The following is a 14,261-nucleotide window of genomic DNA, read 5'->3' as shown; positions in this document are numbered from 1 at the left end:
TTTTTTAACTTTGACTATGGGGTTAGTAATGGGGGTGTCTTATAGACGCCTCTCCATTACTAACCTGGGCTTGATGTCAGCTGGCATTATAAGCTGACATCAACCCCAACCCTATTACCCCCTGCCACCGCACCAGGGCAGCGTGGAAGAGCGAGGCTAAGTGCCAGAATTGGCGCATCCTATGAATGCGCCATTTCTGGGGCGGCTGACGGCTGGTGTTTCTAGCCTGGGAGGGGGCCAATATTCATGGCTCCCTTCCTGGGCTATAAATATCAGCCCCCAGCTGTCTGCCTAGCCTTTGCTAGCTATTAAATTAGGGGGGACCCCACGTCATTTTTTTTGGGGGGTCCCCCATTTTAATAGCTAGTAAAGGCTATGTATTCAGCTGGGGGCTGATATTAGTAGCCTGGGAAGCTCCGTGATTATTACCCCCTTCCCAGGCTTCAAACATCTGCCCCAGCCGTCTGCTTAACCTCCGCTAGAGCCTAAAATTAAGGGGAACCCCACGCCAATTTTTTTAATAATAAATCCTTTATTTTAATACTAAATGACAAGTACAGTAACCAACACTATCACTGTACTTCATATATATGTGACTGACATGTTTCTATCTATCTAATCTATGTGTGAAGCTCTATTCTGTCTGTTATAAATTGTCGGGTACCGCTGCTGAATTGCCGGCCGGCTTTTTTAAAGAGATGGTGCATGAAAACACTATTATTTTTTTTGATAAATCCTTTACGCTAAATGACAAGTACAGTAAGCAACACTGTCACTGTACTTCGTATATATGTGGCTGACATGTTTCTATCTATCTAATCTATGTATGATGCTCTATTCTGTCTGTTATAAATTGTCGGGTACCGCTGCTGAATTGCCGGCCGGCTTTTTTAAAGAGATGGTGCATGAAAACACTATTATTTTTTTTGATAAATCCTTTACGCTAAATGACTAGTACAGTAAGCAACACTGTCACTGTACTTCATATATATGTGGCTGACATGTTTCTATCTATCTAATCTATGTGTGATTCTCTATTCCTTCTATTCTAAATTGTCGGGTACAGATGCTGAATTGCCAGCCGGCTTTTTTAAAGAGACGGTGCATGAAAACACTATTATTTTTTTTGATAAATCCTTTACGCTAAATGACAAGTACAGTAAGCAGCACTTTCACTGTACTTCGTATATATGTGGCTGACATGTTTATATCTATCTAATCTATGTGTGAAGCTCTATTCTTTCGGTTCTAAATTGTCGGGTACAGGTGTATGCCGCTGCTGAATTGCCGGCTTTTCATGTTTCACTGTTGGCACTGTTCCCATCGATTTGGGCAATCACTGTAATGCCACAACCACCATGGCTGTGGCATTACAGTGAGTGGCAGACAATCCCTGCATGATTGGTGCTCTAAATAGCGCCAGACATGCAGGACACGCTTTTGGTGCACGAACAGTTATCGAACATAACCTCGAACAGCCGAATTTTTTGCAAATCGTTCGGGTTCGTCGAACAACTCGAACACCGCCCAAAACAGCTCGAATTTGAGATTGGCGAACAGTTCTAGTCGAACACCGCTCATCTCTACTGGTGAGTGCGGGTGAGTATTATAATTATTATAGATTTTTGAAAACAAATGTATATTATGTTCAGGGACCTCATAGCATAATAGTCTCAATATAATTTCTGACAACTTTCGAACAAACTACGGAAATCGCATTTTGATAATCATTCGCTTCTCGTTATCTTCTATATATGTTCTTTTTTATCTTGCACTATCTCATCTTTTATTTTCAGGGAAACCTTTCAATAACCTAAAAAATGTGAATTCTGCTGTAGCCAATATTATTGTGTCCATACTGCTCAGTGAAAGATTTGACTATGAGGATCCCACCATTCTGAAGCTTATTGATCTAATTAATGAAAATATGAGACTTTTTGGGAGCCCCATGGTCCGGGTAAGAGACAAGATTAGTATTCGCCAAATTGTGCTAGGAAATTTGATTCACAGTGGAGTTTTTAGATGAAAATTCTTATTCTGCTCTGATGTCATGCATATAACATATAAAATGTTAAAAAATACCTTAATACTCACCTCTTCGCTCACCTGTCCAGTAGTGTTGAGCGAGTATGTTCTATTAACCCTTTCACCGAGTATGCTAGGGCCGAGCTCCGAGTATTTATAGCTGCTCGGTGATATGCTTGAATCGCTCCCGTGTGCATGATTTGCAACTGTTTGACAGTTTTATTACATGGGAGGAATGTCTATTTCTTACACATTCCTCACATGTAATAAAACTGTCAAACAGTTGCCAATCATACACACGGGAGCGATTCAACCATATCACAGAGCAGCTATAAATACTCGGAGCTCGACCCGAGCATAATCGGACAGAACATACTCGCTCAACACTACTGTCCAGCCATCCCCACAGCTAGCCATGAGTTCTTCTGCACCTCTTCTTTTCCTTTATCCCCATCGCACGCATTTTCTTCAGCCTCTTCTCTCCAGGCTATGGCTTCCATCACAGCTAGACTTTAGACATTACTTCACGTCATTCTGTCACTGGGTCAATGCACATCGTCATGTCATGACATCACATCATGTGCCACAAAGGTATGGCATGCAATGATGTCAGAGACCGAGTCAGGCAGGAAGCCATGGCCTTGAGCCAAGAGGCTGAAGAAGATGTATGTGATGGTGAAAGGGAAAAGCAGAGGCACAGAGATCGGGACTGCGAACCGCGAGAAAGGCGAGACAGATAAGACAGATAAGCGTTTAGGTGAGCATTATTATTATTTTTTTAACCGTTTGCCTGGCACTTGAATGTTCAGCAAAATGGCGGTTGCTGAATTCGCACACAGCATATTGTGAAAAATCCATATTCTGGAGAATGCAAATTTTGGTAAAATTTGAGGAGAATTCAAATCCACTAAATTCACTGATCTCTACTCAATGCAATAGATTTGCACTATTGCCATAAAAACAATCATTTTTTATAGGGAATGTGTGCAATTTTTAATGCCATAACGTCTCTAAAATTTAAAATGAAGCAGTAAATCTTGAATAAGAAATTTCCTGTAAAATTAGTGTATACAGCTGCTCTGCAGTCCTATAGGTTGCCATGATTACTTTCTTCTTTCTGTACTTTCTTCTACTGTCAGTAGATACATAAGAATAAAAGGGCAGAGGGGTGGACCAACACTTCACTATGGAATGAGACTACACACGGTTTGCTTTGGTTTGCAATACAGGAGCTGATTTAATACCTATAATGCAATGGTCTCGTCATTTTCTTACTGCTGGATTAGCCCTGCCTGTATTGCAATACTTCTATGGCTTTGCATTCTAGGCCACGGCCCCACTATTAGTATTTGGTCAGTATTTTTCTCAGGAGTGGGAGCCAAAACCAGGTGAGGAACAATCAAAGAAAAGGTATAATAGAAACATGTCACCAATTCTGCATTTTTTACCCACTCCTTGTTTTGGGCACCCACTCCTGTGAAAAAATACTGACCGAATACTGACCAAATACTGATAATGGGACCGTGGCCTTACTCAGATATATGGTTATGTGCAAAATACTAGCAGTCTAACATCATTAATGGGTTTAATTACTGGTTTTGGCAGAAAAGGTCATACAACATGGGAAAAAATCATGACTAGGTGTTGGCGAATAATGGGCAACCAAAAGATTCAACAGTCATTACATGCACGCTGCAAATTGTGTGTAATTGACTCATTTAATGAAAGGGGGCGCTCTAATTAATAGCAGTGCAGAGTTCAATAAGTGAGGTCATTCATTCTTCGCAGAAACACATGGCAGTTGTGGCCTTTATTTAAAGAAGGAGGGCAACAAATGTTGTACCTTCTAGTTTTAACCCTTGCTCAGTGAGTAAAATGGGACGTTCCAGACATTGTACTGAAGGAGAAAGATCTTTGATTAAAATATTGATTAGAAAGGGGAAAACATATAAAGAAGTGCAGAAAATAATTGGCTTCTAAGCTAAAAAGTTTTCTAGTGCTTAAAAATGGCAAACAAAACCTGTAACACGTAGTAGGAAGATAAATACTACCATCCACATAGATCATAGAATCACAAGAATGGCAAAGAAGCAACCAATGATCACATCCAGGGAGATCAAAAAAGATCTTCAGTTACCTGTGAGTCCTGCAACCATCAGAAGACACCTACGTGAAGCCAAACTATTTGCAAGAAACCCTCGCAAAGTACAATTGCTGAAAACGACGTGTTTAAAAGGTTACAGTTTGCTAAAGAACCCATTGACTGGCATAAAGAGAAGTGGAGAATCATTTTATTGACAGATGAGAGCAAGATTTTTCTTATTGGGGCTAAAGGCTGCAGAGTTTTGAGATGAGCCATAAACACTGAAAATAAAGCCACAGTTCACTGTGAAGACTGAAAACATGGAGGTGCAAGAATAATGGTTGGAGGATGTTTCTCATACTATGGAGATTGTCCCATTTATGGCAGTCCAGGTACCATGGACCAGTTTAAATTTAGCAAAATACTGTAAGAGTTCATGTTGCCTTATGCCGAAGAAGAAATGCCTTTGAATTGAGTGTTTCAGCAGGACAATGACCTCAAACACACCAGCTAGTGGCCAACTTCCTGTTTTCAAACCAACAAGATTGATGTCATGAAGTGGTCAGCCCAATCTCTAGACTTCACTCCGATTGAGAGTTTGTGGACTGACATAAAAAATGATACAAAAAAACTTCAAAAGGCTTTAAAAGTCTCCTCACAGTGACATGCTTAACATGTCACTCTCCACAAGGAGAAATGCTACCCCTTAGATACCGATCTGACGCCTCTCACCCAGTCAAACCAGAACTCACACTTTGCACTGACGAGGAGCAGTACCCCGAAATATAGTATCTGCAAATTGAGTTTCTGGTTCTGGCTTATCACGGGATAAGGCTGGTTAAAGGGTCACTATTGACTTTAAGGTTTGCTACTTCCTGTAGGTGGCACTAGAGTTCTGTTCCTCTTCCTCTCTGAAGAGACAATTTGCACAAAAAAACTACTAATGCAAAAGAACTGTGGAATGTAGTGCAGTCAGCTGGAATATCTGCTCTCAGGTGTGAGATGTTAGTTTACTCCATGCCAAACAGATGTAAAGCCGTTATCAGAAATAAAGGTTACACAACTAAATATTAGCTCAGTGATTAACAGAAAAACGAAGTCTGGAAACAAATTTCAGTTTATACTGTAAATATTCGAGTATGTAAATGAAAATGCAGACACTGCTATTTTTTGAGCAGTCTATTATTCCTGTTTCTTAAATTTCAGTTTAAAAATTGATATTTTATTCATATTTTCATTTGGAATTGAATGTGCTGCCCCTAGTGCCTTTATATGGAAATAAATGCTATAGTGAGGATTGAGCTTTTATATTGGTTGTTTTATACACACAGTTATTATTTTGCACATAATTGTAGTAAGGAGGTTACATGTTCTGTTTTGTAGCTTTATATTAATTTCCTTTAATAAAATATTATGTTTTTATGTATGTATTTAATGAATAATTAGTTAATTATTTGGTTTTATTGACATTTGGATTTATTTATTTTTTATTATTTCTTTTTTATCTTACAGCTGTATAACAGTTTTCCTCTGCTGATACACTGGTTACCGGGAGCTCACCACAAAATTTTTGAGAACATCAGAGAGTTTCACGCTTTTTTACAGTCAACATTTACTAAACAGAGAAAGGAACTGGATGTGAATGACCAGCGCAATCTAATCGATTCCTACCTAGCCAAGCAGCAAGAGGTATTTTTATTGATCGACTCAGGATTAAAGAAAATATATATATTTAGGACTGGTAGAGGGAAAGTTAAACTTTTATAGAACGTGTGTATGGTATTTTTTAGTTTTTTTTTTTATAGTGGTCAAAAACAACAAGTTTTCAAGTGAATACCGCCTCAGGCAACACGTCTTCTTTGGGAAGTTTTTGCAGGAAGTTTTAATTTCCTGAAGCAGTTTTAGGCTATGTGCCCACGATGCGGAAATGCTCTGGATTTTTTCCTGAGCGTTTCTGCTCCTCTCTGGCAGAAAAAACGCATGCGGATTGTACATGCGGATTGTACATGCGGATTTTACATGCGTTTTCCTGCCAGGGACATGCGGAAGTGATGCATTCTTCACTTGCATTTCCGCATGCGGGTTGTCAAGCGCTTTCCAGGCGATTTTAGCATCACTTGGAAAGTGCTTGACAATTTGGTCACACTATATAAATCCATGCAAACGGCATGGATTTATATAGTGTGACCGAAAGAATGTTAAAAAATAAAAAATAAATATATGCTTACCTTCTGATGGCTCCCACAGTCCTTGTCTCTGCTTGCCGACAGATCTCGGTAGATTTAAGGACCTGCTGACGTCAGCGGTCGCGTGATCCCTCACATGACTAAATGACGTCAGCGCAGGTCCTTTAGTCTACCGCGAGCTGCCGGCAAGCCGATACAAGGACTCCGGGGGCCATCAGAAGGTAAGTATAATATTTATTTTTTATTTTTTATTTTTTTGACAGATTCTATGGTACCCGGGTCCTGAGGAGAGTCACCTCTTCTCCAAATCCGGGTACCATCCGCACATTGAAACGCTTGGATTCCGCATCTACATATGCAGTGATGCGGATTCCATGCGTTCCAATGCAAGTCAATGGCAGCGAAAACGCCACGCTTCCGCAAAATAATTGGTAGAGCTGGGTTTTTTCCGCAGTGATAATCCGCAGCGGAAATTTCCACAGTATGTACACAGCACATGCGGATTATCATTGGGGAACATAGCAGGCCTTCTACCAAGCGTTTTTTAAGCGTTTCTGCAGCGGAATTGCCGCTGCGGAAACGCTTAAAAAACGCATCGTGGGCACACAGCCTTAAAGAGTTTTTTGAAGCCTTCTGAAAAAAAAAAAATTCCTCGAGTATTGTTGGTGCCTTTTGATCAGACAGTGCTGAGTTTGGCGTAGATTCCATCAGGTACTTCTGCAAAGAATTGTCATGCATTTTTCAAAACCTAAAGAGGAAAAAAAAACACTTTAAAAACATCTCATATGAGCAGAAAAATGTATTAACATTGATATGAAGTGGAGGAGTCTTTCAAGTGTTTTTCAAGTTATTTTTGTGGTGGATTCCGGTGAACATTTCTGCAAAAGTATTTTGGTTTGCACATAGTCTTAGTCTCCTCTCCTGGGTTTAGCTGGCATCAACCATATTAAAAGGTTGGTCTGCTACAATGCATATTGTGCACATCGATTTAAACCTTTCAAATAAGTCTTTTTGCAAATATCTTATGTTGCCATATGTGCCTCTGAGTGGCGGTATCGCTGCTCGCTCTGACCCAATCACATGACCCCCGGACTCTAGAAGTTTTCTCATATATATATATATATATATATATATATATATATATATATATATATATATACCTATACAATATCACAGGTGGCATCTTGAGACTGATGGCTTATACTTTGTATGCTGTTCTTCGATAGCAACTAATGCCGGTAGACACAATTTTCCTAATATAGAAACAACTGGTGCTTTTTATAGGTATGTACTTTCCCAAGAGTCTTTAATTGTGATGTATCCACATATATTGTTGTATCGCACTTTTTTCAGCACTACTTCATTATTATTAGTAATTTTATGTATCAAACAGCCACATCTTCTCTATTACACAGCTATCTTTCTCCTGAAAGACTCTCAAGTCATATGGGAAGTTCCCCAGAGAATTAACAGAGTATAGTAATTAAGTATTTTTGGAAATTTCTTAACCCTATAGCATTCTGCTCTTATGCCCCAAAGGGATTATATTCTTTTTCCTTTCCTTTTCATTTGTCCTCCTATATACCCCTTCCTGCTCCCCCTTTCCACTCCCCCCCCCTCCTTTTTTGTCCCCTTTCTTTTGGTTTCGTCTTATTTATATGCTCCTTATTTTGGAGGATACTGCTCATTGTATGATTATGCATTATATGTCACAGATGGCTTTATTTGTGTTTATGCTCTGGTTTTTAAGCTTCTTTGATGCCCCTGAGGAAAACCCCACTGGGGTTGAAACGTTGGGCAGTTATATCCACTACGATTTGAACCAGCTAATGTTGGAGAAATTAGAGCAACTATACTGACAACCATTTGTACCAGTTTAGAGAAATAAAGCATCTACTTTTATATCACCCATATGAGACTTTTCTACATTATTTGGTGTGCCGGAATCTTATACCTATACGGTTGCTTGTGTTGTATTCCTGGCACCCTTCTTCTTTAGTTGAGCTTGGTCTCTATCATTATTGATTCTAGTTAGTTTGTACCAAGGCTCCTAGGGTACTTCCCCATGTCATTTAACATGTTTGCCTACAATGAGGAAGATACTCTAGCCATTCTATCTAAGATTGATAGGAACACCTTTCTTCACTCTTCCAACGAGGACAACAAAACACGAGACTACGAAAAGGAGAGAAAGAAACTGGTGGCCTTGGACCTCCATCTCTCCACCCTTGCTGAATACCACCGTGTCAAAAGGATCCCCAGGGGACTCAGGGTCAACCTTCAACCCACTTTATTTTCTGATAACGCTGACTTTTGCAACAAATTCTAGAGCATTCTCAACAAATGCTCCATGGACTTGATTTTACTTACCATTGAATCCATACAAAAGGAGATAACGGAACTTGAAGAGAAGATTATTTCTCTAGAAGATCAACTGGCAAATACGATTTCAACTGAACAATTTGAGGGCCTTAAGAAGAAAACGACTGACTTCTTACTTTCTTACAAGAAGACATCACAGGACCGTAAATTACTCAAATTTAAGCGAGACGAGGAAGACTACCAATCCGGCAGGGTATACAAATGGCGATCAGGCCACAATATATATGGCTCCCGTTTCTACTCTTCTTCCGGCAGCGACAGTGAGTATATACCCCAACGTCCCAGGCGTTTTTTTTGGGCACGACAACCCCGACGCACAAAACGCGGCAGGGCCATGGGAGGTCAATCCACAGAGTCCAACAGATTCCTAACCACTATACCACCTCCTGTTCCCCCACAGGTGCAGCCCGAGAGAATGACCCTTCGATCACAGGTAGGCCTGATACCCTCGTATACAACTTCTCCTCACAGGTCCTTACCCCCTCAAAGATTGGATTACTACAGAGGGGATTATCCTTCTGCCCAACCCCATCCTTCGACCCATTTACTCTAGACGTGGAACTTAGACGTTTTTTTTGAAGTCTGAGACTCAGGGTACACTTCTCTACCGACGATGACCCCTCGATACCTTCTTCTACTGCATCACAATACCATGAACAATTATCACTAAAAGAACTAGGACTGAGGTTACCTTCACGCTTTAACCCCCCGAAAATATATCACCCAGTTGAAACTTACATGTCACTTGTCAATAAGGACATTGAAACACTCAGGACAAAAATACAACATAACGAATACCCTCTACACATTAATCTTACTAGGGAGGAAAAACAGAGTCTGAATTCCTTATCTAAGAACAACCTAATTACAATCAAGCCAGCAGACAAAGGGGGTGCAATAGTGGTCATGGACCGCTCTTATTACGTAAGTGAGATTGAGGGACAGCTAAATGACCACGAAGTATACACCCAGGTTGCCACTAACCCTACGTGTCGTATCAGTCGACTTATTCAGAGTAAGGTAGAATCACTAAGGAGCCGTGATATTATTGATCAGAAATTATCCGAGTATCTCATTAATACACATCCCGTCACCCCAGTGTTTTATACACTACCTAAAATCCACAAGAACCTACAACACCCTCCGGGACGCCCCATTGTGGCATCCACAGACTCATTACTATCCCCGTTAGCTAAAACTGTTGAAAAAATCCTGACCCCACTTTTACCAGCCATCCCGTCGTATATTAAAGATTCCTCTGACTTTCTGTCACAACTTCATCACCTGGACACTATTCCCCCAGGATGCATTCTAGTTACACTAGATGTAAATAGCCTATACATATCGATCGATCATACCCTCGGCTTACAGGCATTGCAATGGTTCCTAGACAGATACAGTGGATATCCTCAATCACATATAGATCTTTGTATAGATCTAGCGGACATTATCCTTAACAACAATTTCTTTCTTTTCGGGGACAAATATTACATTCAGAGACGTGGGACAGCTATGGGGTCCAATATGGCCACTCCATATGCCAACATCTTCATGGCACACTTTGAGCATCAATATGTGTCCTTGAACTCCTTCACGGACATCAAAATGTGGAAACGTTACATTGATGATGTCTTCATCATTTGGGGTAACACAGAGACTAAACTTAGGGAATTTGTCAATTACCTGAACAATTGTACCCCTCAAATCTCCTTTACCATGAACTTTGACAAACATCACATCAGTTTCCTAGACATAACCATCATCCAAGAAGAGGGAGGCCATTTCACAACCGATCTTTTTGTCAAACCCACGGATCGCAATAGCCTGCTTCATTACACGAGTTGTCATCCCCGACATATAAAAAATTCTCTACCCATTTCACAACACACAAGAATTAGTAGAATTTTATCGGACCCATCAACACGTACCAAACGACACAGGGAAATAGGACAGAAATTCATCAATAGGGGCTACCCATCTCTAACAGCTTTTCCATCACTCGTTCCCAGACGACAGACACCCAAGACAAATCGCATGATTTTTGTAAACACGTACCACCCATACCAGACTCTGATCCGTGACATCCTTAGGATTCACTGGCCAATCCTAAGCAATTCATATCCCAAGATCACAGACTTTCATGAGCCAGTTATGGTCTGTAACAAAAGACCCTCTAATCTTAGGGATAGACTAGTACGTGCCGACATTGGGAGCTTTTGCCCAAGGATATACCAGACAACACTATCTACGCCACGCTTAGGCAATTTTCCGTGCCTGGGCTGTCGACAATGTTCCAACATGACTCGTGGTAGTTCGTTCACACATCCCCTGACAGGTAACAGATTCCCAGTCAAAGGATATTTTACATGTGAATCCTCATTTGTGGTATATTTGATTAAATGTCCATGCGGTCTAGGGTATGTTGGTGAAACGACACAGCACATTAGAGATAGGATCAGCAAACACAAGTCCACCATCCGATGTAAGTACAATTTATTACCCATTCCCAACCATTTCCTCGCTCACCACCACTCCATTGCACAATTACGCTTCCAGGTGATCGATCATGTTCCGCTGAACAGGAGAGGGTAATAGAATCCAAAGGCTGAAGGAACGAGAGGCCTTCTGGATCTTCAACTTAAAGACATTAGAACCCCATGGCCTCAATCGAGAATATGAGGTTCACGTTTGAGATATCTCTTCATTCATATATGTAACGATTACCTTTTCTGATCTTCCTTAAGTATATATAAATATACAAGGCACCATGTACCTTGTTCTATTGCTTATTGGTTATACAAGAAAATCTTCTTTTTGGTTCTGTATTTCTCACACGATGTTCTCGCTTCTTTTACAGACCCTACACATATAAAATGGATATATCATTTTTTGTAACTTTATATAAGATATGTATTGTTACAATGTACTGCTTATACCATTTGTATGTATATGTTGATATGTATTCCCCCTGCCTTTTGTCCACTTATGTAGTTCTCCCTTTTCCTGTTTTTTTCTCTCTCTCTCCTCTGCGGATAGATTATTCCTCTAAGAGAGTACCCCTTCCCCCTACTTACTATTTAGCTATACTGTTCCGTTTCCTCCTAGCCCCATTGAGGCCATCCCATCCACATACAGCTCCTTTATATGCATCCCGTGCACGCGCGGTGGTGCTTTCTATCCTTCTGCATAACTCCACATAACACAGCCCGCGCACGCGCGGTGACACTTTTCCTTTTTTTACACAGCTTCACATAAAGCGGTCCGCACATGCGCGGTGATGCGTTCCACGCAACCGGATGTTGCGTTCCACTAACCGAAAGTTGCGTCAGTGCACTCCGGTTTCAGGAAGTGGACCACACAACGCTATTTAAACACCGCTACTGCTCCTTACACTGCACCACCACCGGCTTTATACGCTAACCTACAGGCACACAGGTAAGAGCCTTCTTGGCTGTTTACTCCCTCAACCAATGAAACCCATTATACCGCTGTATTTACCCACATTCTTTGGGTCACAGGCAGGCTTGCCACATTCCAGTGGAATATCCCCTCGGTCACGACTACCATAATTGCTCCCAGGCAAGTATGGCTTTTCTCATATCTATATATATACATATACAATATCACAGGTGGCATCTTGAGACTGATGGCTTATACTTTGTATGCTGTTCTTCCATAGCAACTAATGCCGGTAGACATAATTTTCCTAATATAGAAACAACTGGTGCTTTTTATAGGTATGTACTTTCCCAAGAGTCTTTAATTGTGATGTATCCACATATATTGTTGTATCGCACTTTTTTCAGCGCTACTTCATTATTATTAGTAATTTTATGTATCAAACAGCCACATCTTCTCTATTACACAGCTATCTTTCTCCTGAAAGACTCTCAAGTCATATGGGAAGTTCCCCAGAGAATTAACAGAGTATAGTAATTAGGTATTTTTGGAAATTTCTTAACTCTATAGCATTCTGCTCTTATGCCCCAAAGGGATTACACTCTTTTTCCTTTCCTTTTCATTTGTCCTCCTATATACCCCTTCCTGCTCCCCCTTTACCCCCCCCCTCCTTTTTTGTCCCCTTTCTTTTGGTTTCGTCTTATTTATATGCTCCTTATTTTGGAGGATACTGCTCATTGTATGATTATGCATTATTTGTCACTGATGGCTTTATTTGTGTTTATGCTCTGGTTTTTAAGCTCCTTTGATGCCCCTGAGGAAAACCCCGCTGGGGTTGAAACATTGGGCAGTTATATCCACTACGATTTGAACCAGCTAATGTTGGAGAAATTAGAGCAACTATACTGACAACCATTTGTACCAGTTTAGAGAAATAAAGCATCTACTTTTATATCACCCATATGAGACTTTTCTACATTATTTGGTGTGCCGGAATCTTATACCTATACGGTTGCTTGTGTTGTATTCCTGGCACCCTTCTTCTTTAGTTGAGCTTGGTCTCTATCATTACAGACTCTAGAAGTTGACCTTGCATCACCGACCATGACCCAGTCTCATACACTCACGCACTCAGAGGCAAATATATCAACATAAGGTATTTGCAAAAAGACGATGTGCACAATATACTTTGTAGTGGACCACCTCTTTAAGCTTACAGGGTCGGTCTACTTCCAACTCAAGACCTACTTGATCTACTTCATCTGCACTAAGGTAATAACTGTATGACGTGATCATCATTTACAGGGAAAGCCGGAATCCACTCAGTACTACCACAATGAAAACCTGATTGCTCTGGTGGCCGATCTGTTCATTGCAGGAATGGAAACCACATCAACCACATTGAGATGGGGTCTTCTGCTCATGATGAAATATCCAGAGGTTCAAGGTAAGATGAGAGGCTGCGTGAGTCATCAAGTCAAGGGATTTTGGTATAATTTTTCCAATGTGTCGATACCTTCCCGTTACAATCAGTTACGACAACTCATATCAAGATCTGATTTTAGGATCACTATTGTTCTCTTTTCTTGTACGTTTCTAATTCTGTATTTTACACAAAACTGTTAAGAATTTTTGTCAAGTAATGAGAAATAGCCCTTAGTGATAAATGATCGGCTCTAAAATCCTGATATTTTATTTCAGCTTGTGTCCAGGAGGATCTTGTGGTTTCCTTTAATCTGTTTATGTAGGAAGTCCTTCTCATGTACATAGAAGCTTTTTTTTTATCTCTGACAGAAAAAGTCCAAAAAGAAATTGAGCGAGTGATTGGATCGGCTCAACCTCATGTAGAACATAGGAAACAAATGCCGTATACGGACGCTGTCATTCATGAAATTCAGAGATTTGGTGATATTGTGCCGGGTAATGTTCCTCATGTTGCGTCTCAAGATGTTACATTTAGAGGATATTTTATACCAAAGGTAAGGATTGGATAAATTGGCTTTGAAATTGCACTCTTCAATGCCGTATGTGTGCGAATTTTGCCTTTTTTAGGCTCTGTTCACATATGATTTCATTACCACTTCTATAGCTTCTGGCAAGCATTGGGCATCATGTAGTGTTATTCCTGCCATCACAATGATGTTATCTCAATGGATACCATTATGAGCATGACATAATGAGTATTT

General features: G+C 40.4%; 1 protein-coding gene and 1 long non-coding RNA gene across 3 annotated transcripts in view; one reads left to right on the top strand and one right to left on the bottom strand.

Annotated features, from left to right (window-relative positions):
- The window catches only part of LOC141258830 (uncharacterized), a 153,384-nt gene that overhangs the window by 26,821 nt on the left and 112,302 nt on the right, over positions 1–14,261 (bottom strand). The window lies entirely within an intron of this gene.
- Positions 1–14,261, top strand: part of LOC141258827 (cytochrome P450 2K1-like) — a 40,695-nt gene that overhangs the window by 22,428 nt on the left and 4,006 nt on the right. Inside the window, exons 5-8 of the mRNA XM_073673993.1 lie at positions 1,797–1,957; positions 5,621–5,797; positions 13,381–13,522; positions 13,870–14,054. Of these exons, the coding sequence (XP_073530094.1) occupies positions 1,797–1,957; positions 5,621–5,797; positions 13,381–13,522; positions 13,870–14,054 (665 nt within the window). The remainder of the gene's footprint in view (positions 1–1,796; positions 1,958–5,620; positions 5,798–13,380; positions 13,523–13,869; positions 14,055–14,261) is intronic.

Source organism: Phyllobates terribilis, unplaced genomic scaffold (genome assembly GCF_046119375.1).
Source record: "Phyllobates terribilis strain yellow unplaced genomic scaffold, ASM4611937v1 Scaffold_3__8_contigs__length_932513732, whole genome shotgun sequence".
Classification (NCBI taxonomy): domain Eukaryota; kingdom Metazoa; phylum Chordata; class Amphibia; order Anura; family Dendrobatidae; genus Phyllobates; species Phyllobates terribilis.
This window is presented reverse-complemented; position numbering and strand designations above follow the sequence as displayed.